Consider the following 26864-nt stretch of genomic DNA (forward strand, 5'->3'; position numbering starts at 1 on the left):
TCAGTGTATTTATTACAGACGATATTACAGGCTATGGATTATAAACATAATTCGTTTTAAACGCTTTATTGTTAGGCTAAATTAGTTACGTTCATATCGTTTAGTTTGATCATTCAAATTTTATTTTGAATAGATGTTTTGTAAGTTTATAGTATACAATTATTATGTAGTTCATTAGGCTATGTGAACGGGATATGTGTAACTTTCATAAACAGACAGTTGGTCACAATTTATGAATAATTATTATGAAGGTTGACAGTTTTCTCCTGCTTGGCCGTAGTACATTTGTATTAATTTATGAACGAATAATTTGGAAAGAAAATAGCGTCTGATAAGAATTTCACTTTTGAACAATTATGAATATGTATTTTATTTTTATGAACCATAACAGCTTCCACTGACAACTTTGTGTGTTATGCATTGTATTCAATATGGGATTACGTTTTCATTTTCAAATAAGGGTCTAATAAGTGTTTAATAAAACAACCATTTAATCACGAGTCCAGTACAGGCTGTTTTTAACTCTGAAAGCTCTTTAAAGCTCTTTCACAGGGAGCAAGTTATTCTCACTAGGAAAACTGCTGTTTAGGATCGCCTTGGGACAATCTATAACTAGTATGAAAGTTAAGAAAGACACTATTTAAACGCTTTTATCAAAACCACTTGTTGGTGTAATTATTCTGCCAAGTACTGTAGCTCGAGCTTCTCTCGGATTCCATCTGTTCTGGAATGTAGAGCGCGGGTCCCACGTGCGATGCTCCGGTGGTCCCGTTTCACCTTGTGTTTTGGGGCGAAAGAATTACTTCCAGGGCACACCAGCCCGTTTCCTCACGCCCCCACCCCTTCCCCGTCCTCGCCACGGGCGTCATACCCAACCGCGGGTGGATGTGTTTGTGTATGAAGTCGAGAGGGGGGAGGGGTGGGGGTCGGGGGTCTTCAAAAACCTTTCGACATGTTCGATACAGCAGAAGGACAAAACACGCGGGTGTTAAGATATGCCTCGTGAAACCGTCCCAGTCCTTGTTCGATTCAAACGTCTGAGTAACAATGAGACAGTTACAGGTTTGTTTGATTGAGGAGTATTTTCTCCAGGCAGATATTCACTATTCGGACTAATACAGGTAGTTAGACTCAGTCGGGCTTTTGTTTGTGAGCATGCCAGAGGAGTAGCAGATTTTGCAATCCTTGTATTGAAAAAGTCAATTGAATGGTTGCGTTCAGTTGTGGTTTTCCAATTATTTTCGGTAGTTGAAGAGTTTTTTTGTGCTTTATAAGTTTAAATTAAGTGTATACATTTTCCACCAATAAATACACTGTAACTAACTATATTTTTAATTAAACATGATTTGATTTGAAACCCCTTTGTCTGACCACACACAATATAAAATATTGTCTCTAAATAGATCGCTATTTGAACTCTGCTATACTACATACTAAATAGCCTATATTTGAACTAAACAATGTGAACCCGTAATCTTAATTTCCCTAATCTTAATCTTAAAATTTGGACCTGTTTAGAGCTGCATGCGCGCTCACAGCTCCTTTGAGGAGCAGGAGAACGCCCTCATGTCCATTTAATTGACAGCTTGTGTTGCAACAATGGGTTTGCCATTTGTCATAAATGTTTAAGTATGAGTTTTTACTATGTTTTAGCTGCATCAGTAATTCACTATTTAGTGTGTTGAGCGTATAGGGACATTCTGAAACTATTGTTCAGGAAAGTTTGAATGAAAACCAAGTAATAGTGATCATTAATTCAAAAATATTTAGATACATTTGTGGTTGAATTTAGCTGCAGATACAATGTTTGGATGAATCTAGCTTTAGTTATTATGTTTGTTTGAATCTAGCATAATGTTTAATTGAATCTAGCTGTAGTTATGATGATTATTAAATCTAGTTATAATGTTTAGTTGAATCTAGCTGTATAGTTATAATGTTTAGTTGATTCTAGCTGTAGTTATGATGGTTATTGAATCTAGCTGTAGTTATAATGTTTAGTTGAATCTAGCTGTATAGTTATAATGTTTAGTTGAATCGGGCTGTAGGTTGAATCTATCTGTAGTTATAATGTTTTTTTGAATCTATCTGTAGTTATAATGTTTTGTGGATCTAGTTGTGGTCAAAACATTATGGCCAAACGCTGTAGTTATATGGGATGTTTAATAGCTACAATGTTTGGTTTAATATAGCTATAGTTACCATGTTTGGTGTTCAATCTAGTTATATGCTAGGTGTTTAATCTATAAAGTTTGGTGTTTTAATAATTGGTGTTTAATCTTATGTTTGGTATTTAATCTATGATGTATGGTGTTTAAACTGAAGGTAGAATGTTTTTTGTTGTTTCCGTAGTCATCATTGAATACTCATTTTTTTATCCATAAAACATGCTTAGTCGTTATAGCAGCTTTAAAAGGGGAGATATTTATAGCCAAGACAGTTTATCTGGAAGTTTATGACAGTTTATAAAGAATACACACACCCAGTTTTTTGTGGTAAATTCTGGTTTGTGAAAACCTTGAAAGAAACGCAATTCAAAAGACCACCACAGCGCTAACTACCAATGCAACAGTAATAAAGTGTTCAGTTGTGCCAACACGTGTTACAGTTGTGTCGTAGTACACATCCCTCACAGACCCAGCGACTCATTCATTTCTGTCCCCTGTAGAGGACTGCTTTCTGCTCGTAGAATTTAGTTTGTATTTGTCCAGAGGGCACGCCTTAACAATTTGGTGAAATGTATTTCCCTTTGGTTAATAAATGTGTTTATTAGCTAAACATTTCTGTGTAAAGTTCTAACAGTATTTTTGTTAACAGAGCCTTTGTATTACCATTTCATCTTACCTCCAGGCACAGACACCATCTCAACAACAATACGACTTGTTCTAATGATAGGACACTGCAACACATGTTTATGTATTTACCTATTTTGCCTATAGTTGTCTGTATAGAAGACAGGATTTTACTTTTAAACACCTATATGAGGGAGCCTTCGGGCAGGAAGTGATTGTTTTACACACCTACATAAGGGAGCACATCTGCGGTTCTGGGTTGGCCAACAGGAGACTGGTGGTGTGGAGGTCTGGACCAGCGCTTCATCCACCCTGTGATGTGTTCATCACACCAGCTTCCTGCCAGCTTCCTGCCAGCTTCCTGCCAGCTTCCTGCCAGCTTCCTGCCAGCTTCCTGCCAGCTTCCTGCCAGGAGGAGCCCCGAGACCAAACAGAAAGAGAGGATGAGAGGAAAGCTGTGATGGGTGCTTCCTCCCCTGACTGTGTTGATGGGCTTGATGACTGTGGTCTGGGACTCAGTCAGTCTGATTACTGATGGGAGGAAGCCTGTCATTTACAGCCACAGATCGATTTTTAAGTATCTTCTGAAATGTAGGCATCTACTTATAATCACCCATCTCTTTTTCCCTTTTCCCTTTTCCCTTTTCCCTTTTCCCTTTTCTCCCTCCCTCCCTCCCTCCCTCCCTCCCTCCCTCCCTCCCTCCCTCCCTCCCTCCCTCCCTCCCTCCCTCCCTCCCTCCCTCCCTCCCTCCCTCCCTCCCTCCCTCCCTCCCTCCCTCCCTCCCTCCCTCCCTCCCTCCCTCCCTCCCTCCCTGTAAGAAGCAGGCAGCCCAGAAGCGCCTCCCCTCCCCCCTACCGCACACCTAACTCGTTGAGGGTTGGTTCTGACTGCCCCAGAATACTCATCAGTGTTTGGAACACAGTGCAATTAGTATGGAACAATTTTGACACATCTGGAGTGGATTTCCTAGCCACCAGAATACCCAGCGACCCCCTTGGTCCATGCCAGAGTGGTAGACCGGCGGAGGGCGAGTGACAGAGAGGAGGAGAGACACACGGTCTGAGTGTGTTTGGTTTGAATCAGACGGGCGGTTTACTTTAGCCGGCGCTGAATATAAAGATCTTAGAAGAACAGAGTAACCACAGAGGGATGATCACAGGAAGCTGCCCTGAGGAGGGGAGGGGGGGAGGGGGGGGGGGTAAGGAGGAGAGGGGAGGGGGATAAGGAGGGGAGGGGAGGGGAGGGGAGGGGAGGGGAGGGGAGGGGAGGGGAGGGGAGGGGAGGGGAGGGGAGGGGAGGGGAGGGGAGGGGAGGGGAGGGGAGGGGAGGGGAGGGGAGGGGAGGGGAGGGGAGGGAGGAGAGGGGAGGGGGATAAGGAGGAGAGGGGTAGCAGTTGGTTGTGTGTTGAGGGAGAGGGTTGTGTGCTGAGAGGGTTGTGTGTTGAGAGAGAGGGTTGCGTTGAGAGGGTTGTGTGTTGAGATGGTTGTGTGTTCAGAAACAGGGTTGTGTGTTAAGAAGGTTGTGTGTTGAGAGACAGGGTTGTGTGTTAAGAAGGTTGTGTGTTGAGAGACAGGGTTGTGTGTTAAGAAGGTTGTGTGTTGAGAGACAGGGTTGTGTGTTGAGATGGTTGTGTGTTGAGAGACAGGGTTGTGTGTTGAGATGGTTGTGTGATGAGAGACAGGGTTGTGTGTTGAGAGAGAGGGTTGTGTGTTGGGAGAGAGGGTTGTGTGTTGAGGCGTCATGACAAGAAACTTTCAGCTGTACTAACTCTCTGCTGCTGACTGATAAGAACTGGAGCCACTAACCCTGGAGCCATGGGTGGATCTAACCCTGGAGAAGCTGTGTAGAGGCTATAATAGAGGCTGTGTGGAGGGTAGCCAGGTAGAGGCTGTGTAGAGGCTGTGTAGAGGCTGTGTAGAGGCTGTGTAGAGGCTGTGTAGAGGCTGTCTCTCCATTGGCATCCAGGGGGGATGATCTGGTGTTACAGTGTAACCAGGGTTAGTTTAGTTTAAGCTCCAGAGGGAGAGGGAGGTGAGCAGTACCTGCTGCCACCAGCATAAAAAAGCCTCCACCCCAGCCTCCGCTCCCAGCCTCCACCCCAGCCACCGCTCCCAGCCTCCACCCCAGCCACCGCTCCCAGCCTCCACCCCAGCCTCCGCTCCCAGCCTCCACCCCAGCCTCTGCTCCCAGCCTCCACCCCAGCCTCCACCACAGCCTCCGCTCCCAGCCTCCACCCCAGCCTCCGCTCCCAGCCTCCACCCCAGCCTCCACCCCAGCCTCCGCTCCCAGCCTCTGCTCCCAGCCTCCACCCCATCTTCCGCTCCCAGCCTCCACCCCAGCCTCCACCCCCAGCCTCCACCCCCAGTCTCCACCCCAGCCTCCACCCCAGTCTCCGCCCCAGGCCTCCACCCCCAGTCTCGTGCATGGGAGGACAGTCTCACGTGAAGACGTGAACACCAGCAGCAACAGAGCCCACCCTAATTACCCAGGTTCATAAGTATCTTTAAGCAGAGGGCAGAGGCAGGGTTTTTTTGTGTTGAACCAGATAGTCATAACTTGAATATTAATTAATCAACATTGGTTGCATCCCCCACCATTCCTTTAGCACATGTATGGCAAAGTAAGAAATTGAGTGAGAGAGAGAGAGAGAGAGAGAGAGAGAGAGAGAGGGAGAGAGGGGGAGGGAGAGATAGGGAGCAAGAGAGAGTGAGAGAGACATAGAGAGAGAGAGAGAGAGACAGAGAGGACAGGACAGAAATATATATTTATTTATATGAACAAAAAACAAATGCTGTTGCTCTGACAGCTCACGCGCTGCATATGTCTACAGAATGTGACTGTGCTGTGCACGTGCCAGTACTGATGTGTGTCAGGAAAGACGTGGTGTCAGTTCTGCAGTAGGGAGTACTAGCTACATAGATGCAGATGATTACAAATATGACTCACTTCACTTACGTGCTTTTACTATCGGGTTTAGCAGACTTGCGTCAAGCGAAACAGCTTTTTTACCCTGCCAAATTGAGATATGAATTTTGGGTGGTGTTTTTAAGCCATTAGACTTGTAAACATTTTCTTTGTAAGTTTGATAATTGTCATGAGTATGCACTTCTTTTCAGCCTGCTAGGATAGGAAACTTGACTCATTTATTAGAACTGCGAACATTCGGCATGCAATTAAAAGTTAGCCTACAGTCTAATGTGTTATTTCTATTATTAAGTGTGAACACGCTAGACCACACATTTCCATTGACAGAAATAAATGACAAGACCCACTCAGGTTAATTTATTTTGCCATGTGGAAATGGAAATTAAAACAATAAATAGAAAAAATCCTCTTTTGGTTTAGAGCGCATGCAGGGAGGGCGCTCCATACACTATAAACTACGTACCACTAGTAGGCTACGTAGCCTACTACGTATGTACTACGTACTTTCGAAACTCGAAAATGCAGCACTTGATCAATAGTTGGAAGAAAGCAAAGAACAGTGCGAGTTTAGTTATTGAGCTCAGCTCTATTGCTGAGGGGGTAGCAGTTTACGGTAGAACGGTGCAGTGCATTATGGGATGTGACATGAATCGCAATGGCGGCGAAACAGACACAGATCTCTCAACTTCTGTTCTTCAGTTCTGTACTTTCAGCAGTGTTGTTGCAAATTAGTCTAACATTTGCCGAACAATTGACTTGGGATGACAATGGTTACCTCATGTACTGTCCTTGCATGGGTAACTAGCAGTTTTGTTTATACAAAGTAATTACGTTTAGATCAACTCAACCGGCATTATTAGTTTGAACCTAGGTTTGAACTGGTAGCACTAGCTACCTTGCTAGCTATCTAATGTTATAAATCAGTCGCTAACTTCATGTTGGGTTCATGTCGTTAGTTTATAGCCGTCTGATGTATGATTCGTTTTTGCATTTGTGTGGTATTGAATCTAAAACGTGTTCATTAACCGAGTAATCTGTCATAAGATTAAGTAAGTTTGGGTTGTTTCATCATTATTCAGAATAGAAAACCAATGGCAGCTGCAGGTTTTAGTCGTCTGTATGCTTGTAATAATATACACTCCAGCTATCCCATTCATGCACCTCAGACGTAGTAAGTTCTAGAAATGCCTTCTCTTTCCTCAGATGTTAGTATCAGTAGACACTTATGATGTTTTCAACCCTGTCATTACACCAGGTCGCTTTGGAAACCAAGCAGATCACTTCTTGGGGTCCCTGGCGTTTGCCAAGATGCTGAACAGGACGCTGGTGGTGCCGCCGTGGATAGTGTACCGCCACCACGCACCCCCCTACACTAACGTATGCCCCTCCACACAGCCAAGCTTGTCTGTAACATGCTCAGTTTAAACCCAGACACAGACTACATACACACCTGTCTGTCTCCTTACATACACCTGTCTGTCTGACAGACCTGGATGTGAGACACATCCAGACGCTCTGGATAAAGGCGTCTGCTAAATGCATAACTGAGACACCTGTCTGTGCACCCAGGTGCATGTTCCCTACAGTGAGTTCTTCCAGCTGGGGGCGCTGTTGTCCTACCACCGCGTGGTGAGTTTGGAGGCCTTCATGCAGCGGCTGGCCCCCGCTCACTGGCCCCCCGGGGACAGGGCCGCGTACTGCTTCGAGGCCGCCGCCCACCGAAGCCCTGACAGGAAGTCCTGCCCCATGAAGGTGGGTGGAGCTCTGGTCAGGTAGGTGGAGTTTGAGGGTGGAGATCCAGGCGTAAGGGACGGGGCCTTAGGTTGGGTGAGGGGAGAATGTAACAGTTGGGGTTAGAAGTCTGTGTAACAGGTATGAAACAGATGTGGTCCTGCAAGCTCCATCAGAGGCATACTGGCCAATGTTCACCCCCACAGGGAGTCGAACCTGCCACCTCTTGACTTCCAAGCGCAACCACTACCAACTACGCCAAAGAAAAGCTAGAGATTTGTTGATGCGGGTGGCCTGTTACATACTTGAGTGAGTTTCAACAGTTCACACCGGTTACATCTGTCAGTGTTAAAGGTGTATCTCTGAGGTCAAACACTCTGCACGCCTTCTGGTGGCCTGCAGGTAGAATTGCATCCTCTCTGCTATGATCTGTTAGTTCATCTATGATGTCTCTAAGTTCTATGTTTGTTAGCGAGGACAGGGAAGACCTTAACCCTCTAGCTGTCTCTCCAGGACGGGAACCCCTTTGGGCCGTTCTGGGACCACGTGGGCGTGGAGTTTGACCGCTCAGTCCTGTTCAGCGGCCTGTCCTTCAGTGCCTTCCACCAGCACCACTGGATCAACAGGTGAGAGGGTGTGTGGGTTGCTGTGGATGCTGTGTAGTGTGGTGTGTGCGTGTGTTTGAACGTGTGTGTGGTGTTTGCGTGTGTTTGAACATGTGTGGTGTTTGCGTGTGTTTGAACATGTGTGGTGTTTGCGTGTGTTTGAACATGTGTGTGGTGTTTGCGTGTGTTTGAACATGTGTGTGGTGTGTGCGTGTGTTTGAACATGTGTGTGGTGTTTGCGTGTGTTTCCAGATGCTACTTTTTGTATGTTTCTGTGGATAAAGCACCAGCTAAATGGATTTAAAAAAATACAGCCAAAACTGCTCTTCCCTCCTCTCTCTCACCTCTGTCTCTCTCTGTCTGTCTCTTTGTCTCTCTCTCTCTGTCTCTCTCTGTCTGTCTCTTTGTCTCTCTCTCTCTGTCTCTCTCTCTCTGTCTGTCTCTTTGTCTCTCTCTCTCTGTCTCTCTCTGTCTGTCTCTTTGTCTCTCTCTCTCTGTCTCTCTCTCTCTGTCTGTCTCTTTGTCTCTCTCTCTCTGTCTCTCTCTGTCTGTCTCTTTGTCTCTCTCTCTCTGTCTCTCTCTGTCTGTCTCTTTGTCTCTCTCTCTCTGTCTCTCTCTCTGTCTGTCTCTTTGTCTCTCTCTCTCTGTCTCTCTCTCTCCCCCCCCCTGTTCTGGTGCTGGTGGAGAGCAGGTTTCCTCCAGGGGAGCACCCTGTGCTGGCTCTGCCCGGGGCTCCGGCGGTGTTCCCGGTGCTGCAGGAGCATGTGGGACTGCAGCGCTACGTGGTGTGGTCGTCTCCACTGGCCCAGCAGGGCCAGCAGCACATCAGCGCCCTGCTGGACGCCCCCTACCTTGGCATCCACCTCCGCATTGGCTCCGACTGGGTGAGCAGGAAAACATACACCACACACACTCATGCACAGACACTCATGCACACACACACTCATGCACACAGACACTCATGCACACAGACACTCATGCACACAGACACTCATGCACACAGACACTCATGCACACACACACTCATGCACACACACACTCATGCACACACACACTCCTGCACTCAGACACTCATGCACTCAGACACTCATGCACACACACACTCATGCACTCAGACACTCATGCACTCAGACACTCATGCACACACACACTCATGCACTCAGACACTCATGCACTCAGACACTCATGCACACACACACTCATGCACTCAGACACTCATGCACACACACACAGTCAGTCTGCAACACAGTCAGACATTCTCTAGCATATGAACCCTCATGTCCTCCTCTGTGTGGCAGCAAAGCGCCTGTAAGCTGCTCCAGAGCGGCGACACAGGGCCTCTGTTCATGGCTTCTCCTCAGTGTGTGGGCTATGACCGCCACACCGCCCTGCCCCTCACCATGGACATGTGTTTGCCCGGCTTGCTGGAGATCCGCCGTGCCCTCAAGCTCTGGGTGAAGAGGACCTCCGCCCGCTCCATCTACATTGCCACCGACTCTGAGTCCCACAGCCAAGAGATCAACAGGCTGTTCAGGGGCAAGGTGAGGGTGGGAGGGGGGAGGGAGGGAGGGGGGAGGGGGGTGGGAGGGGGGGGGGGTGGAGACGGGGTAAGGGTGAGATGGTGATTGTGTTCCAGGTGAAGGTGGTGTAGTGTGATGGTGTATGTGTGCCAGGTGAAGGTGGTGAGTCTCCAGCCAGACTCGGCCCAGGTGGACCTGTACATCCTCAGCCAGGCGGACCACTTCATCGGTAACTGTGTCTCATCCTTCTCCGCCTTCGTGAAGCGAGACAGGGACATACATGGCCGGCCCTCCTCCTTCTTTGGGATGGACGTTCCTGGGAAGATCCAGGCCAGGGACGAGCTCTGAGCCTCCTCCGCCCTTTCTGGGACTGATCTAGAACACCTGCTCTGGGTCCCTGTTCTACAACACCTGAATGAGTCACACCTGGCTGTTGTAGAACACCTGACTGACTGTTCTAGAACACCTGAATGAGTCACACCTGGCTGTTGTAGAAAACCTGACTGACTGACTGTTCTAGAACACTTAACTGAGTGAAAAATAAACATTGAAGTTCAGGTGAAATGTTAGAATGGCATTAATCTGGGAGCGGAGGGAGCGGAGGGAGGGAGGGAGACCCAGACCAGAACCTTCTCCCAGGTACCAATGGAGCTTCATCTTGACATGACTTTTCACAACCTGCAGACTCCTTATCGCACACAAGCAGCATTTAAATGGACGAGTTGGGTATTTGAATGTAGAAGTATTTGAATTTAGTGAGTTAGGGACTCACTGTAATTCTGTCTCTCCTGTAATTACTGCTGTTATAATTTGCCTGTGTTTTGGAATGTTTTGGTAGAATGCCCGGTGTATCTGCTCTCCATAGTGCCCCTGGTGGGAGCAGAACATACTGCAGCCCTCTGTCCTGTCTTACCTCTTCCTTTCCCTCTCCTTCCTCACCTTCTCCTCTCACCTCCCCCCTCTCTCAGCGCCTCCTCTCCTTTCAAATATGGTAATATGGTGACGAAGTTGAAGAAAAAAATAATAATGTGAAAGATTGTCTGTTAAAAAGATATCGAACTCTATGATGGACTAAAAGAGAAACAAATACTATTAAAAACATTTTTTATGAGTAATAAAGTGAACCCCGTTTTCTAAGGAAATACTTGTGTTTTTATTGATACATTTTTATTAAGGCTGAATACACTTAATACTGTGACGTGAAACGAATTTCTCGTTTATCTGTCTGAGCGTGTCTAAAACAGGCTTCATCCGGGACTGTGGATGCAGGCAGCGGTGCTGCGGTGGCTAATAATGGCTGACTGACCGTAGGCTCTAGATTAGCAAGTGGTAATGAACAACAATTTGTCATCAACTATCTAAATGTATGTCTATTATTGTACGACTCTGGTTCACTTCGTGAGAGAGTAAACTGCATGTCGATAGGTCTAAACATAAACGGTCGATTCTAAGTTTATGTTAGCTACGGTTAGCTAGCAGTGGTCTGTTTAGCCGTTGCTAGGCCGTCGGGACCTGGTTGTTGGGTTGATGAAGACGCTCGCTACGTGATTTTAACGTTATCTCGCTATTTTAGCTAGTTATTTTTTGTACAATTATAATATCGCTTTTAACTGCTAACTGGTGTTATTTCTTAAACTGTGAAAGTTCGACCTTTCGGGCGTACCGGTGCAGAAATGACACTTGAATCAAGTGATCAGGCTAGCTGGCTAGCCTAGCTGCTATTAACTTTGCTGGTACTACACTATCGTTAAGCTAGTTAACAAGTTCCAGGCTCGCAATGGTGGATTAATGCTTTCAGAAACAACATCACATTTAAGACTGGTACTGTATCATCCATATGCTATGTCATGTAACATGCGTTAACTAGATTTCTACGTTATTTAAGGTTTAGAGGCGCCGTCATCATTTGAACCTTTACTTTAGTGTAACCAAGGCAACGATAGCTCGCTAGCGCGTTATCCACGGAAGTCTCTGCACTGAAACACTTTGTAAAGATTTTATATTTTCTCAAACGATGTGCACAATCGTACTCTGTTTTGTGCGGCAAAAACAAGAAAGATGTATCCTTTATTATTATCTGTTATTGTTACACTGTACAACAGAGATGAGGGTACATTACACTGCCTGGTAGCTGAGACAGACCACGGAACACTGTTAGCACCATGGACGTGAGATCCTTGATATCCTGCTGTACTTCCCATGAACTGGTCAAACATGCTTTGGATGAAAGCACGTGCTGGTCTCTTGGTGTATCTACTAGATGCATTACTAGTCTGTGTAATTGTGTTGTCTCTGCAGGGTGAAGTGCTGGGAGAGCCCATAGTGGGATCAGTGAGTAGAGCGGCATTAAGAGAGCGAGGGAGAGCAGGTCAGGAGGAGAGGGGTGTGGTCAGCTGCTCATCACCATGTCCAAGAGCAAGAGCTCAGAGTCTGTAAAGGTGGTGGTGCGCTGCAGGCCCATGAACGACAAGGAACGGGCGGCCAACTTTGAGCGTGTGGTGTCGGTGGACGTGAAGCTGGGCCAGGTGGCGGTGCGCCCTCCCCGGGGCCACGAGCACCCCAAGGTGTTCACCTTCGACTCGGTCTACGACTGGAACTCCAAGCAGGTGGACCTTTACGACGAGACCTTCCGGCCGCTGGTGGATTCGGTGCTGCTGGGATTCAACGGGACCATCTTTGCATACGGTCAGACAGGCACCGGGAAGACCTACACCATGGAGGGTGTGAGGAACGATGTGGAGCACAGAGGAGTCATCCCTAACTCCTTCGAGCATGTCTTCACTCACATCTCCCGCTCGCAGAACCAGCAGTACCTGGTCAGGGCGTCTTACCTGGAGATCTACCAGGAGGAGATCCGGGATCTCCTCTCCAAGGACCAATCACGTCGCCTGGAGCTGAAGGAGAGGCCCGATACAGGCGTGTACGTCAAGGACCTGTCATCGTTTGTCACCAAGAGCGTGCGCGAGATTGAACACGTTATGAACGTGGGCAACCAAAACCGCTCGGTGGGAGCCACCAACATGAACGAGCACAGCTCCCGTTCGCATGCCATCTTCGTCATCACGGTGGAGTGCAGCGAGCTGGGCCCGGACGAGGAGAACCACATCCGGGTGGGGAAGCTCAACCTGGTGGACCTGGCAGGCAGCGAGAGGCAGACCAAGACAGGCGCCCAGGGGGAGCGCCTGAAGGAGGCCACCAAGATCAACCTGTCCCTGTCGGCCCTGGGGAACGTGATCTCCGCCCTGGTGGACGGGAGGAGCACCCACATCCCCTACAGGGACTCCAAGCTCACCCGGCTGCTGCAGGACTCCCTGGGGGGGAACGCCCGCACCGTCATGGTGGCCAACATTGGGCCGGCCTCCTATAACGTGGAGGAGACTCTGACCACACTGCGCTACTCCAACAGGGCCAAGAACATCAAGAACAAGCCCCGCGTCAACGAGGACCCCAAGGACGCCCTGCTCAGGGAGTTCCAGGAAGAGATCGCCCGCCTGAAGGAGCAGCTGGAGAAACGCTCTGGGACGAAGAAGAAGAGGAGGAGGAGGAGGAGGGGGGGGGAGGAGGAGGGCGAGGAGGAGCTGGAGGACGGGGAGACGGAAGATGAGGAGGAGGAAGGAGCGGAGGGGGAGGAGGGGGTGGGGGCGGACTACTGGCGGGAGCAGCAGGAAAAGTTGGAAGGAGAGAGGAGAGCCATCATGGAGGATCACAGCTTGGTGGCAGGAGAAAAGGAGAAGCTCCTCCGACAGAAGGAGAAGAAGATGGACGCCCTGAAGAAGGAGAGGGAGGCAGGAGAGATGCTCGCTGCTAAAGTCAAGGTGAGGTTCTCTTTCCTATTGAATCTTTTTTCGTCTTTGTGTTACATCCATGTTTTTGTCTCACGTAAAGCTGTCTGTCTGTGTATAGGGGATTCCACCTGTGATAACTTCTGACCTGTGATCCCCCCATCTCTCAATAATCCATCCATCTCTCCATCCATCTCTCCTCCATCTCTCCCACATCATTCTTCCTTTTCCTCTCATCCCTCGCTCTCTCCTCCACCCTTCCCTCGCCCCTGTGTTGCCCAGGCGATGGAGAGCAAGCTCTTGGTTGGAGGGAAGAACATTGTGGACCACACCAACGAGCAGCAGAGGATCCTGGAGCAGAAGAGACAGGAGATAGCCGAGCAGGTAGAGTTCTGCAGCACAAAAGACAGGAGATAGCAAATGCAATCTGATTTTACAGTATTGTATGATCTACAAACTAATTTACCATCAATGATTGGTTTGAGAAAATGGCTTTCTTGCACCACAGAGAAACTGTAAAGTGTGTGTGTGTGTGTGTCTGAGCAGAAGCGGCGTGAGAGAGAGATGCAGCAGCAGGTGGAGTGTCGTGATGAAGAGACTCTGGAGCTGAAGGAGACCTACAGCTCTCTGCAGCAGGAGGTTGACATCAAGACCAAGAAGCTGAAGAAGGTACCTCCTCCACAGTATATATTGAGGGGGGGGGTGTACTAAGTGTGTGTGTGTAATGTGTGTGTGTGTGTGTCCACAGCTGTTTGCCAAGCTGCAGGCGGTGAAGGCAGAGATCCACGATGTGCAGGAGGAACACATCCAGGAGAGGCAGGAGCTGGCCCAGACCCAGAACGAGCTGACCAGGGAACTCAAGCTCAAGTACACACACACACTCAGTACACACACACACACACTCAGTACACACACACTCAGCACACACACTCAGTATACACACTCAGTACACACACACACACACTCAGCACACACACTCAGCACACACACACACTCAGTACACACACACTCAGTACACACACACTCAGTACACACACACTCAGCACACACACTCAGTATACACACTCAGTACACACACACACTCAGCACACACACTCAGTACACACACACACTCAGCACACACACTCAGTACACACACACACACACTCAGTACACACACACTCAGCACACACACTCAGTACACACACACAAACACTCAGTACACACACACTCAGTACACACACTCAGTACACACACACTCAGTACACACACACTCAGTATACACACACTCAGTACACACACACTCAGTACACACACACTCAGTATACACACTCAGTACACACACACTCAGTACACACACACTCAGTACACACACACTCAGTACACACACTCAGTACACACACACTCAGTATACACACCATCAAGTCTGACACACTGCTGATCGAAAATGTCTGTTCAGGGCTCGACAATAACAATGGCCCGATATCCCGGGGCCAGTAAAAAGTAACGTCGGGACAGTTAAACTAGCAACTCACTGGCCCGATCGGGCCACTGCAAATTATTGATTGACATTTTTTTTTAAATTGTAAATATGAACATCCTTCATATGTTTTGCTATCTGCTAAAGGCATAAATAACTTTGCAGCTCGTGGGGCACACAGTTGGCAAATCAAGAGTTGAGGAGTGACGAGTGGTTGTCAAATTGTAATTCTCTAATCTCTATACATTTTTTAACAACTGGTGCAAGACAATAAAGTGAAGATGGCAGCAAAGTAGAGCTACGAGCTTAAACGGAAACAATTTTTTTTATGGAACGTGGATGCACTGTGTCTTTTGTCGTATGTTCCCGTCAAAAGCAGACAAAAGTGGATATTTTTAAATTTTACAGAGGCACCGACAATTTTCGGAAACAATCCCTGACCAGTCATGCTAGCAGTAGATGACAGCACCTGGTTTGCGTGACAGCTAAGCGGATGGTTGACAATCCATCTTCCAGGCCGTTGACTCTGCTGGTCAGGAATTTCAATGTAGATGCCCATTGTCTTATTGCACGACTTATAACAACGGCATATCACGTAATTAAGACGGGCCAGCCGTTTGCCTCGTTCTGCCAGGCTATTGAACTGCAGCGGAAGAATGGTGTCGGCTTGGATACTTAGGATCATACTGATGAAATGCTATGGAAGCTTTTATATATTAGCATTTAGGGACCAGAGGTTTCAGTTGTGCAGAGAGATGGCTGTCAGCAGGGAAGAGAGCACGTCACGTTTGAGGTTAAAAGTCAATTGTTTTGCTGACTATTACCTTTTTATTATCACAAGAAATGTGATTTTATTTTTGTTCTTTTTATATCCAGGATGTGTTTAATAATTGGTTAAACATGTTAACAGAATAACACTTATAAGTCTTTAGTTTTCTTGTAATAATGATAAATTACAACTTTGAGGGGGGGGGGGGCAGTAAAAATGTTCTTGGGGCCAGTAAGTTTCAAACCCAGTTTTTTAAAATGTTGAGCCCTGCTGTTCCTCACCTTCTCTCTCCCCACTTCTCTCTTTCTCTTCCCCCTCCCCCCTCTCTCTCTCCCCCTGTAGACATCTGATCATAGAGAACTTCATCCCTCAGGAGGAGAAGAACAAGATAGTGAACCGAGCTTTCCTGGACGATGAGAACGACCACTGGAAGATGAAGCCCATCACACGCATAGAGGAGTATGTATACTACAGGGTGTATACAACAACAAAGAGGATGTTTACCTGTATAGCCAGTTAAATGAACTGTGTGTGTCAGTGCCCAGCAGATGATGAAGCGGCCAGTGTCAGCAGTGGGCTACAGGAGACCACTGAGTCACCACGCTCGCATGAACATGATGATGAAACCTGACCCCAGATACAGGGTAGGACACACACACACAGATACACACAGATACAGGGTAGGACACACACACACACAGATACAGATACAGGGTAGGACACACACACAAACACAGATACAGGGTAGGACACACACACACAGATACACACAGATACAGGGTAGGACACACACACACACACACACACAGATACAGGGTAGGACACACACACACACACACAGATACAGGGTAGGACACACACACACACACAGATACAGGGTAGGACACACACACACACACACACAGATACAGGGTAGGACACACACACAAACACAGATACAGGGTAGGACACACACACACACACAGATACAGGGTAGGACACACACACACAGATACAGGGTAGGACACACACACACACAGATACAGGGTAGGACACACACACACACACACACACAGATACAGGGTAGGACACACACACACACACAGATACAGGGTAGGACACACACACACACACACACAGATACAGGGTAGGACACACACACACACACACAGATACAGGGTAGGACACACACACACACACACAGATACAGGGTAGGACACACACACACACACACACACAGATACAGGGTAGGACACACACACACACACACCCACACACAGATACAGGGTAGGACACACACACACACACACACAGATACAGGGTAGGACACACACACACACAGATACAGGGTAGGACACACACACACACACATCCTGTCCCTGTGCCTCCCCAGGCAGAGAACCTGCTGGTGCTGCAGATGGACATGCCGTCCCGCTCCACCCTGGACTACCAGGAGCCCCTGCTGGGCCCCAAGATGGCTGCTGCCCTGGAGGAAGCCATGAGGGAGGAGGAGGAGATCCAGGTGGATGCCTCCTCCCTCCTCACCCCCCCTCCCCTCTCCTCATCCTCCTCCAGAAGGAACAAGGCTGGGTGAGACACAGCATGGTGGACACACACACACACACACACAGCATGGTGGACACACACACACACACACACACAGCATGGTGGACACACACACACACACACAGCATGGTGGACACACACACACACACACACAGCATGGTGGACACACACACACACACACACACAGCATGGTGGACACACACACACACAGCATGGTGGACACACACACACACAGCATGGTGGACACACACACACACACACACACAGCATGGTGGACACACACACACACACACACAGCATGGTGGACACACACACACACACACAGCATGGTGGACACACACACACACACATACACACACACAGCATGGTGGACACACACACACACACACACACACCCACACACACACAGCATGGTGGACACACACACACACACACAGCATGGTGGACACACACACACACACACACACAGCATGGTGGACACACACACACACACACACACACAGCATGGTGGACACACACACACACACACACACACACACAGCATGGTGGACACACACACACACACACACCCACACACACACAGCATGGTGGACACACACACACACACACACAGCATGGTGGACACACACACACACACACACACACACACAGCATGGTGGACACACACACACACACACACAGCATGGTGGACACACACACACACACAGCATGGTGGACACACACACACACACACACACAGCATGGTGTATACACACACACACAGCATGGTGGACACACACACACACAGCATGGTGGACACACACACACACACACACACACAGCATGGTGTATACACACACACACAGCATGGTGGACACACACACACACAGCATGGTGGACACACACACACACAGCATGGTGGACACACACACACACACACACACACAGCATGGTGTATACACACACACACAGCATGGTGGACACACACACACACAGCATGGTGGACACACACACACACAGCATGGTGGACACACACACACACAGCATGGTGGACACACACACACACAGCATGGTGGACACACACACACACAGCATGGTGTTCCTCCAGTGTGTGACTGTGTTCTTCTTCTCTAGAACCCTCCGGAGCAGCAGGAAGTCTGGCCCCTCTGGCCCCTCTGGCCCCTCCGGCCCCTCCGGCCCCTCCAGCCCCTCCAGCCCCTTCCCCTACAGCCCTGGCTCACCCTGCTACCCACATTCCCGTGGGCTGGTGCCCAAGTGACCACACACACACAGTACTAATCACACTCTCACACACAGACAGTACTACACACATTCTCACACACACACACACACAGTACTACACACACATAGTACACAGCCTTCTCTGTAAGGCCCCGCTCCGAAGTGAACTGGCCTGGCTGTCAGTTTGTGAGAGGTTTGTGTTCTCAGCGCTGGGAAATGTTTACATGTCCTTGTCGTATGTAAGTTGTCCTCAACCTGGACCTGCTAGTTTATATAGTAAGACTGTACTTATTATAAGATAACGATAATAATAATATAAATATAAAAAACTGTTCCACATAATACTGTTCTGTTTGAGGACCTAGTAAATGAGCTTAAATAAGTTTATGGCTTCACTATGTCTGATTGGCTGTTCTGTACCACAGGGTCTTTCTGATAGGCCGTACAGTACCACAGGGTCTTTCTGATTGGCTGTACAGTACCACAGGGTCTTTCTGATTGGCTGTAGAGAGGGTCTGCTGTATGAGATGTTCTCCCTGGGGCCTCTGGGTAGAGCTGTGGATGACAGGAGGATCCACACATCAGGGATCACAGGTGCCTTGGGGTTAGGGTTAGGGTTAGGGTTGGGCTGCGTCTCCCCCACCCTCCCCTCCTCTCTCCCCCTCTCCCTGCCCTAATCTCCACCCCACCTTTTTCCCCTCTTCCCCCTCCTCCTCCCCCTCTCCCTGCCCTCATCTCCACCCCACCTTCTTCCCCTCTTCCCTCGTCCTCCCCCTCTCCCTGCCCTCATCTCCACCCCACCTTCTTCCCCTCTTCCCCCCTCCTCCTCCCCCTCCTCCTCCCCCTCTCCCTGCCCTCATCTCCACCCCACCTTCTTCTCCTCTTCCCTCCTCCTCCCCCTCTCCCTGCCCTCATCTCCACCCCACCTTCTTCTCCTCTTCCCTCCTCCTCCCCCTCTCCCTGCCCTCATCTCCACCCCACCTTCTTCCCCTCTTCCCTCCTCCTTGCCCTCTCCTCCCTGACCCTGCAGCTACCTGCCCTCACCCTGTAGCTACCTGCCCTGACCCCTGACCCTGTAGCTGCCTGCCCTGACCCTGTAGCTGTTTCCCTTGACCCCTGACCCTGTAGCTGTTTCCCTTGACCCCTGTAGTACTCCCCTGCTGCTAGAGTATGATATATGATATGAATCAGTTTCGATATTGAACTTCTAACTTATCTTTTATTCATTTTTATAAGAAGCAAATGTAGATACACATTTTTACCCACTGTCTTCTTTTGCTATAGACTGCTGTTTATTTTTGGGGAAATGTATAAAGTTATGTACAAATCTTTTATTTTAGTTTGTCAGACATTCAGTATGTACAGTATATTTGTCATCTGTGATTGAGAACCTGCTGTGTTTAGATCATTAGAGGCTGGCATGTTCTGGAAGATGAATCCATTTCAACGTGTTGTACATTGTTCTATAGACAAGGCTGCAAGGCTTACCCCCCTAAAAAAGACATTGCGTGTTTGGGCTTATGTACGTCAGCTTTCTGGTTCTGTAGAGGATGTTGATTAAAGGACTGAATCCTCCAGACAGTCCGAGACCCTGAATATAACCTGACACTGTACAGCATCACATTTCTGGACTGAATGATATCAATCCTGGAATGTGAATGTTTCCATTTGTTTGGGTCAATTTTCTCCCAGGTGACATCACTTGTCCCGCCCTTTGGAGGTGACCTCAGACCTTGCTCGATATGCGGGGGTTGCAACCTGGGTTTCGCCAAAGATTTAATGACTCGCTTCAGCCTGTCCGCCAGGGGGCGCTGTTAGCTGGCTGGTTTCTCTTCATTAAAGATATTATCCCAGTTCCAGGTGTGTCCTGTGTGTGTGTGTGCGCGCGCCTGCTTGGCACCACGTGTGGCTGTGTGAATAAAAGAACAACAGAACGAGTAAGTCCTCATGGGTTTATTGACAGCAGTAACGAGCACAGACCAACATGTCAAACATGCTTCAGAAGGAGAACATCAGTCACCTCAACAGCAGCTGAACCTTCTAGAACTGTGGACAGAAGGAGTGAACACTGGAGTCCTCAGTCTGTGTGTGGAAGCACTGAAGAGGACAGCAGGGGTGTGGCTACCACTCATACTGTCACCTCATACTGTCATGTCATGGTTGAGGATCATTCAGTCCACACGTCAACTTCTGACAGAACAAGTCGGCCTGCTAATCATTTCAGCACTTCACAACATTCAACGCTTCAAAAATCTTCAGCAAAAACAAGCAAATAACCAAAGAAATACTGACTATCTTTCCTACTGTCACTCCATAATAAAACAGTTATTAAAAACGTAAAGGATCCTTTTCTTGGACCATCATGTTGGTTTGGGGACCCCAGAAGGCCCATGTGAACAATAACAGACTTGATCTGAGCTCCTGTAGGACCAGAAGGGTCAGGGTGAGGGAACGAGAGAGGAAGGGGTCAAGTCAGTGGGATCAACAGCTCGTTCCCCTCCCACATGTCTCAAGAGGGGGAGACAGGAGGAGGAGAGGGATGACACCAAGAGGGGTGGGGGAGTGCAGTCACTTCTCTCTGTAGTAGAGGAGGTACATCTTCAGCGGCTGTGGCAGGGGCAGCCCCAGGATCCTCTCTCTCAGCACGTTGACTGCTGGCTCTGGACACAGCGTCTGCCCTGCTCCCTCCCTCCCTCTCCTCCCTGTCTCCTGTTCTCCCCTCCTACTTGCCCTTTCCTCCTCCTCCTCATCATCATCTTCATCATCTTTATCCTCCTCTCCTCCTTGGTTGCTGTCCAGGGAGGTGGCAGTATGGGTGGGGCTGGGGGCAGGGCTAGTACCCGCCGCTGCCTGCTTATTGGCCAGCCCAAGTGTGTTGCAGTGGCGTCGGTGGACACGCCTCCGTTTGAAGCGAGGCCCGTACTTGTGCAGGCCGGCCGCCGCTAGGCCCCGCCCCACGGCGAAGGAGGTGGGACCTCTGGAGCGCGTCTGCCCGGACCCGCCCCCAGCCACGCCCCCTGCTGTGACACGCAGCGTGTGGCGGATGCACACCCGTGCCAGCTCCTGTAGCGAGCGCACCGCTAGCACAGCTAGAGGAAGGAGAGAAGAGAGGAGAACAGCTGTGAAAAGGCACCAGAGGCGGGCTGTCAGTCAGAGGAACGTAACCATGGAGACTCACGCAGAGGCACGGTGCTGCGAGGCGAAGGCTTGGGGAGAACGAGAGGGGCGAACGACACAGCGATGATCTTCCTGCTCTCCCAGCTGCTAGGACCTGTACGCATGATCTTAGTCAGCTGGGGAGGGGGGGGGTATATGTCAGTCTTGCAGGATGTGATTTAAGTTAGTTTCCTTTTGTGACTGTGTGAGAGGTGTGTGTCTGCAGAGGTGTGTAAAGAGGTGTGTGTGAGGTGTGTGTCTGCAGAGGTGTGTGTGAGGTGTGTGTGTGTGAGGTGTGTGTGTGAGGTGTGTGTGTGTGAGGTGTGTGTGTGAGGTGTGTGTGTGTGAGGTGTGTGTGAGGTGTGTGAGGTGTGTGTGAGGTGTGTGAGGTGTGTGAGGTGTGTGAGGTGTGTGTGTGAGGTGTGTGAGGTGTGTGAGGTGTGTGAGGTGTGTGTGTGTGTGTACCTTCTCCTCCAGCGGCAGCACCAGCACCCCTCCAGGTTTGAGCAGGTTCTTCATGTAGTCCTCATGGTCCCTCTGCACTCCAGCCCCACAGTACACGCGGTCATACTGCCGCCTCTCAGGGGCCAGCTGCAGACAGTTCCCTGCCACAAAGCTTGGCTCACAGAACTCAAACCTGTACACACACACACAGGAACACACACACACAGGAACACACACACACACACAAACAGAGGAACACACACATACACACACACACAGGAACACACACACACACACACTACTGTCAACTAAAACACAAATGTCTAATGTGCCTCCCACTTTCCTCCAGGGGAGACTAATAGACAGTGGAGCTGTGTGTGTGTATGAGAAGTGCCTCACTTGTCGAAGCTGTCGCTGGTCTTGATGAAATGCTCCAGCTTCTGGTATGCGTACTGTATGACATCATCATGAAGCTCCACCCCGTGGTTCACCCCAAACGGCCCTGAACACAGAACGAGGCCCACCGTGGAGCTAATACTAACACAGAACGAGGCCTGTGGTGGAGCTGATATGAACCCAGAATGAGGCTCACAGTGGAGCTGATAAACTCACCCAGGATGAGGCCCACCATGGTGCTCAGGTAGCCTGTGCCGCTGCCCAAGTTGAGGAAGGAGAGGCCGGGGTGGAGGTCCAGCGCCTCCATCACCTCTGAGTAGATGCAGGGCGCCGATAGGTGGATGTTTCCATGGCGCCAGGCCAGGTCCTTGTAGGCGTTGTCACGGTAATCGTCCAAGTAGTAGTCGGCACGGTCGATGGCCCTGAAGGCCCGCTCCACCAGCGCTGAGCGGATGTAGTGTGCCTCCTTCAGGTTGTCGATCAGCTCGTCATTGTCCTCGCCCGCACTCACAGCCCCGCCCATCTTGCCAGGAGAGGGGCAGGGAGGGGGGCAGGGAGGGGAGAGAGGAGCAGTAACAGAGCGGTAGAGGGGAATGGGGGGAGGGGAGACAGGAGCCGTAGAGGGGTGGGAGGGGAGACAGGAGCCGTAGAGGGGGGGGAGGGGAGGAGAACGGGAAGGTGTTGCCCGGGGATGGTGGAGTGGTGTAGTTGTGGGGTAGCTGTTGTGTGAAGGAGGTGTAGAGTATGGGAGGTGTAGAGTGGGGGCTGTTGTACTGATGTGGAATCTGGGGACAGATTTCCTAAGAACACAGGGTTGGGTTGAACACAGGGTTGTGGAGGTCTATCAGTCTATCATAGGTACGTCATGACTGGTCTCACACTCCTGAACAGTAGGTGCAGTGTATACACCTTTAAGATGGACGCAATCCCCCAATTAAAGTCAAAGATGAAACATTTGTTCAGTTCTTTTCGTGAAAAGCATCTAAACAGGATCCCAACACTTCAGCGTTGGCCTACTACTACTTTAAAATAGCACTGGTGGTTTCTACAGTTATATTCTTCCGTTCTGTGTTAGATGTGTGACGACGGAGCTACAGAAAGGTTTCTCATACACGGCTGCTAGGTAGCCAATAGTTCTAGACACGGTGGTAACAGTACAATGTTTAGCAGGCTAGGTAAAACGGTACAGACGTTAAACACTTAATAGTCAGAAAATTAACCAGCTAGCCTAGCAACAGTCAGTCTTGAATGTTGGCTATGTTAGACGCGTTAGCTGGCGGTCTCAATGGACTGATTTCACGTGCAGACAGGGAGTTACACCACATCGAGAATAATAACACCATGTCCTAGCGCTACTCTGTCTAATAACCACTTTAAAACGTTACCTCGGACTTAGTCCTTTTTACAGTTGTACAGCGTGAGAATGCCGACAGTCTGCATGGATCGCTGTTTTCCTCGGTCCCGTTGGTTCAGGATGTAAACAGACCAACTAACGTACTGACGTCATACGCAAACACAACACAACTAATGATTATTAAATAGGACTACAACACAAAAAGGAGGTAGCTTTGAAACCTAAGGGCTTTTTCTTAGTTTTATTTTAATTACAACGCAAACAAATATACATGCTTTTATAATGATTTCGATTTTCTCTGAGAACCGATGTGTTTCTGGCGAGACACAAATTGTTCGGCAGCCTGCCTGGATGTCACCTTGGATAAGAGCATCTTCAAAATGAATAAAACGAAACATGTATCCTGTGTGATTTAAACGTAAACATGTATCCTGGCAACACTGACGAGGCCGGTAGCCTCCAGCCTGACCAGCAGGGGGCAGCGCTCCTCTTGTCCTGACCAGCCAGAGTAGCAGCCACATAACCCCCCCCACACACACACACAGACACCCCCCCCCACACACACACACACACACACCCACACACACACACAGACACCCCCCCCCCACACACACACACACAGACACCCCCCCCCACACACACACAGACACCCCCCCCCCCCACACAGACACACACACAGACACCCCCCCACACACACACACAGACACCCCCCCCACCCCCCCCCACACACACACACACACACACACCCACACACACACACAGACACCCCCCCCCCCCACACACACACACACCCCCCCCACACACACACACACACAGACACCCCCCCCCACACACACACACACACCCCCCACACACACACAGACACCCCCCCCACACACACACACACCCCCCACACACACACACACACACACACACACACACACCCCCACACACACACACAGACACCCCCCCCCACACAGACACCCCCCCCCCCACACACACACAGACACCCCCCCCCCCCCACACACACACACACACACCCACACACACACACACACACAGACACCCCCCCCACACACACACACAGACACACAGACACCCCCCCCACACACACACACACACAGACACCCCCCACACACACACACCCCCCCCCCCACACACACACACAGAACCCCCCCACACACACAGAACCCCCCCCACACACACACACAGAACCCCACACACAGAACCCCCCCACACACACACAGAACCCCACACACACACACACAAACACACACACCCCACATACACAATCCCATACACACACATAGAAACACACACGTATACACATGTACGCTCGCAGAAACACATCCACAATAAGCTAAATGTACAAATTCCTGTTTGTGTTCTTTATGGTTCTTTATTACAGTTCTTCATAACACTTAAATGGTTCAAACCCCCACAATAACAGACATCACTTCTCTTTTAAAAACACAGACACAGACACACACCGGGGAGAGCAGCGCCACTACACTCTACTGGGGGGGGGGGCACAGCCAAGAACAGCCCTGCTTTACAAAATGGTACATAGCAAATGAACAACCTCCTCTACAAAAGTAACAAAGAATCCCATACAATCTATCGTTGTGGAAGTGCTTGTAATATTGGAAGGTTTTTTTGTAATTTTCAAAAGGATATATCAATATCGTTGCCTAGAAAATCACCAGTAAAAATATCTTGTCTCTGTAGAAATATGCTGGCAGAACTGGCCTTGGCTGTGGATGCTATTCATTTATTTTTTATTTATTTTACTTTTCTTTTATACGACGACGATAACACTGTTCCTTAATACAGAAATGTACAGACTGCCCTTCACATGTGTTTATGATCAAGTTAGGTTCATTCATGTTTTCATGTTCTCCCTCCTCAGGGTTGCTGATTGGCTGCTGAAGACAAGTCACTGCTGATTGGCTGCTGATGCCGTGTCACCAGGTCTCTCTCAAATCATATCTGGTCCATCAGATCAATAGGGTTTTGGTAGCAACATCTAAATAACCTTATGAATAGTAGTATCTCATCAAGAGATGGTAGCCGTGGTGACGGTACCATCTCATACAGGGACAGTAACTGTGGCGACAGTACAGTCTCAGTGTTGGCAGTGGGAGGGATGCATGAGCTGGTTTCACCAGGACATCTCAACCCCAAACACAGCCTGCCACTGTCCTGGGTAGGACCCAGACCCAACCAGTCACAAACCATTCAGTCATAAATCAGCCAGTTATAAACCAGTCAGAACCGATCAAAACCAGTCAGAACCAGTCGAAACCAGCGAGGCATAAACCAACCAGTCATAAACCGTCAGAACTAATCAAAATCAGCCAGTCATAAACCACCCTGTAATAAACCAATCAGTAAGACCCAATAAGTTATGAACCAACCAGTCATAAACCAGTCAGAACCAGTCATAAACCAGCCAGTCATATCCAGTCAGATCTGGCCAGTCAAAACCAGCCAGTCACACCCAATCAGTCACAACCAGCCAGTCACAACCAGTCAGAAACAGACAGTCACAACCAGCCAGTCACAACCAGTCAGAAACAGACAGTCACAACCAGCCAGTCACAACCAGTCAGAAACAGCCTTGACCCGATGAACGGTGAGGAAGGCACACATGATCAGACTGTACAGGTTTTGGTTTGGTCATGAAACACACCTTACTGACTGTGTGTGTGTGTGTTGGTCATGTGTCTTTAGAAGTGTGTGTGTGTTTATGTATGTGTGTGCCCACAAGTGTATGTGTGTTGGTCATGTGTCTTAAGAATGCGTGAGTGTGTGTGTGCGCAGACATTCTAAGCTCAGAGGGTTGGAGTTTGGAGATGGAACTCTCCATGACAACAGATCATTAAGCAATATACAGCCCATAATACACACAGGGGATGTGCAGGGAAACGTTAAAGGTTGGAGCTTTACAGGAGAGGTGTGTGTGTGTGTGTTGGGGAGATCTGAGTCTTCACACACACCTGTCCTGGAGGGTAACGCAGTAGCAAGTCAGTCAACATTCATCTCCATCCTACTCTGGAGTCACATGCTCCTGGGCTGAAGGGTGGAGGACCAAGATACAATCTCAATCATGAGCAGTCAGCTACAGGGTACTGGGAGAGGTTACACAAGCGTTTCTCCTCTCCTCTCCTCCCTGGCCATATTCT

The 26864-nt window shown here is 49.2% G+C and overlaps 3 protein-coding genes across 8 annotated transcripts; 2 read left to right on the forward strand and 1 right to left on the reverse strand.

Moving 5' to 3' along the window:
* Positions 1-6311: 6311 nt before the first annotated feature.
* pofut1 (protein O-fucosyltransferase 1) lies at positions 6312-10716 on the forward strand. Of its 3 annotated transcripts, none has more exons than XM_084679220.1 (7): positions 6312-6515; positions 6974-7095; positions 7288-7470; positions 7951-8075; positions 8746-8938; positions 9353-9595; positions 9728-10716. In XM_084679220.1, exons 1-7 carry the CDS (start codon positions 6374-6376, stop codon positions 9920-9922), a joined length of 1203 nt encoding a protein of 400 aa, XP_084535346.1. In that variant the 5' UTR covers positions 6312-6373; the 3' UTR covers positions 9923-10716. The 3 variants fall into 3 exon arrangements, with proteins under 3 accessions (XP_084535346.1, XP_084535347.1, XP_084535348.1); XM_084679221.1 differs by having other exon boundaries at positions 6313-6515; positions 7963-8075; XM_084679222.1 differs by having other exon boundaries at positions 6409-6541.
* Positions 10717-10762: 46 nt separating this feature from the next.
* Positions 10763-20207, forward strand: kif3b (kinesin family member 3B). 3 transcript variants are annotated; one of them, XM_084679215.1, is made up of 9 exons: positions 10763-10903; positions 11873-13389; positions 13639-13740; positions 13903-14025; positions 14105-14223; positions 15927-16043; positions 16123-16228; positions 16957-17153; positions 18243-20207. In XM_084679215.1, the coding sequence occupies exons 2-9, from the start codon at positions 11980-11982 to the stop codon at positions 18385-18387; spliced, it is 2319 nt and encodes a 772-aa protein (XP_084535341.1). In that variant the 5' UTR covers positions 10763-10903; positions 11873-11979; the 3' UTR covers positions 18388-20207. The 3 variants fall into 3 exon arrangements, with proteins under 3 accessions (XP_084535341.1, XP_084535340.1, XP_084535342.1); XM_084679214.1 differs by having other exon boundaries at positions 10800-10938; XM_084679216.1 differs by lacking the exon at positions 10763-10903 and adding an exon at positions 10954-11395.
* Positions 20208-20288: 81 nt separating this feature from the next.
* Positions 20289-23840, reverse strand: pcmtd2b (protein-L-isoaspartate (D-aspartate) O-methyltransferase domain containing 2b). Of its 2 annotated transcripts, none has more exons than XM_084679218.1 (6): positions 23732-23840; positions 22563-23146; positions 22350-22452; positions 21972-22143; positions 21529-21643; positions 20289-21439 (listed from the first exon to the last, which is right to left on the reverse strand). In XM_084679218.1, exons 2-6 carry the CDS (start codon positions 22867-22869, stop codon positions 20919-20921), a joined length of 1218 nt encoding a protein of 405 aa, XP_084535344.1. In that variant the 5' UTR covers positions 22870-23146; positions 23732-23840; the 3' UTR covers positions 20289-20918. The 2 variants fall into 2 exon arrangements, with proteins under 2 accessions (XP_084535344.1, XP_084535345.1); XM_084679219.1 differs by having other exon boundaries at positions 22563-22869; positions 23732-23797.
* Positions 23841-26864: the final 3024 nt, after the last annotated feature.

Source organism: Hypomesus nipponensis, chromosome 18 (genome assembly GCF_054491055.1).
Source record: "Hypomesus nipponensis isolate SF chromosome 18, ASM5449105v1, whole genome shotgun sequence".
Taxonomy (NCBI): domain Eukaryota; kingdom Metazoa; phylum Chordata; class Actinopteri; order Osmeriformes; family Osmeridae; genus Hypomesus; species Hypomesus nipponensis.

Excerpts from the sequence above, each read along its gene's own strand:
- pofut1 (XM_084679220.1), top strand. The coding sequence starts at position 6,374 with ATGGCGGCGAAACAGACACAGATCTCTCAACTTCTGTTCTTCAGTTCT. Across the intron at positions 8,939-9,352 it reads TCCGCATTGGCTCCGACTGG|CAAAGCGCCTGTAAGCTGCT; the intron begins GTGAGCAGGAAA and ends TCTGTGTGGCAG. Across the intron at positions 9,596-9,727 it reads ACAGGCTGTTCAGGGGCAAG|GTGAAGGTGGTGAGTCTCCA; the intron begins GTGAGGGTGGGA and ends TATGTGTGCCAG.
- kif3b (XM_084679215.1), top strand. The coding sequence starts at position 11,980 with ATGTCCAAGAGCAAGAGCTCAGAGTCTGTAAAGGTGGTGGTGCGCTGC. Across the intron at positions 13,390-13,638 it reads TGCTCGCTGCTAAAGTCAAG|GCGATGGAGAGCAAGCTCTT; the intron begins GTGAGGTTCTCT and ends TGTGTTGCCCAG. Across the intron at positions 14,224-15,926 it reads ACCAGGGAACTCAAGCTCAA|ACATCTGATCATAGAGAACT; the intron begins GTACACACACAC and ends CTCCCCCTGTAG.
- pcmtd2b (XM_084679218.1), bottom strand. The coding sequence starts at position 22,869 with ATGGGCGGGGCTGTGAGTGCGGGCGAGGACAATGACGAGCTGATCGAC. Across the intron at positions 22,144-22,349 it reads ACCAGCGACAGCTTCGACAA|GTTTGAGTTCTGTGAGCCAA; the intron begins GTGAGGCACTTC and ends GTGTGTGTACAG. Across the intron at positions 21,644-21,971 it reads TGCTGCCGCTGGAGGAGAAG|CTGACTAAGATCATGCGTAC; the intron begins GTACACACACAC and ends CCCCCTCCCCAG.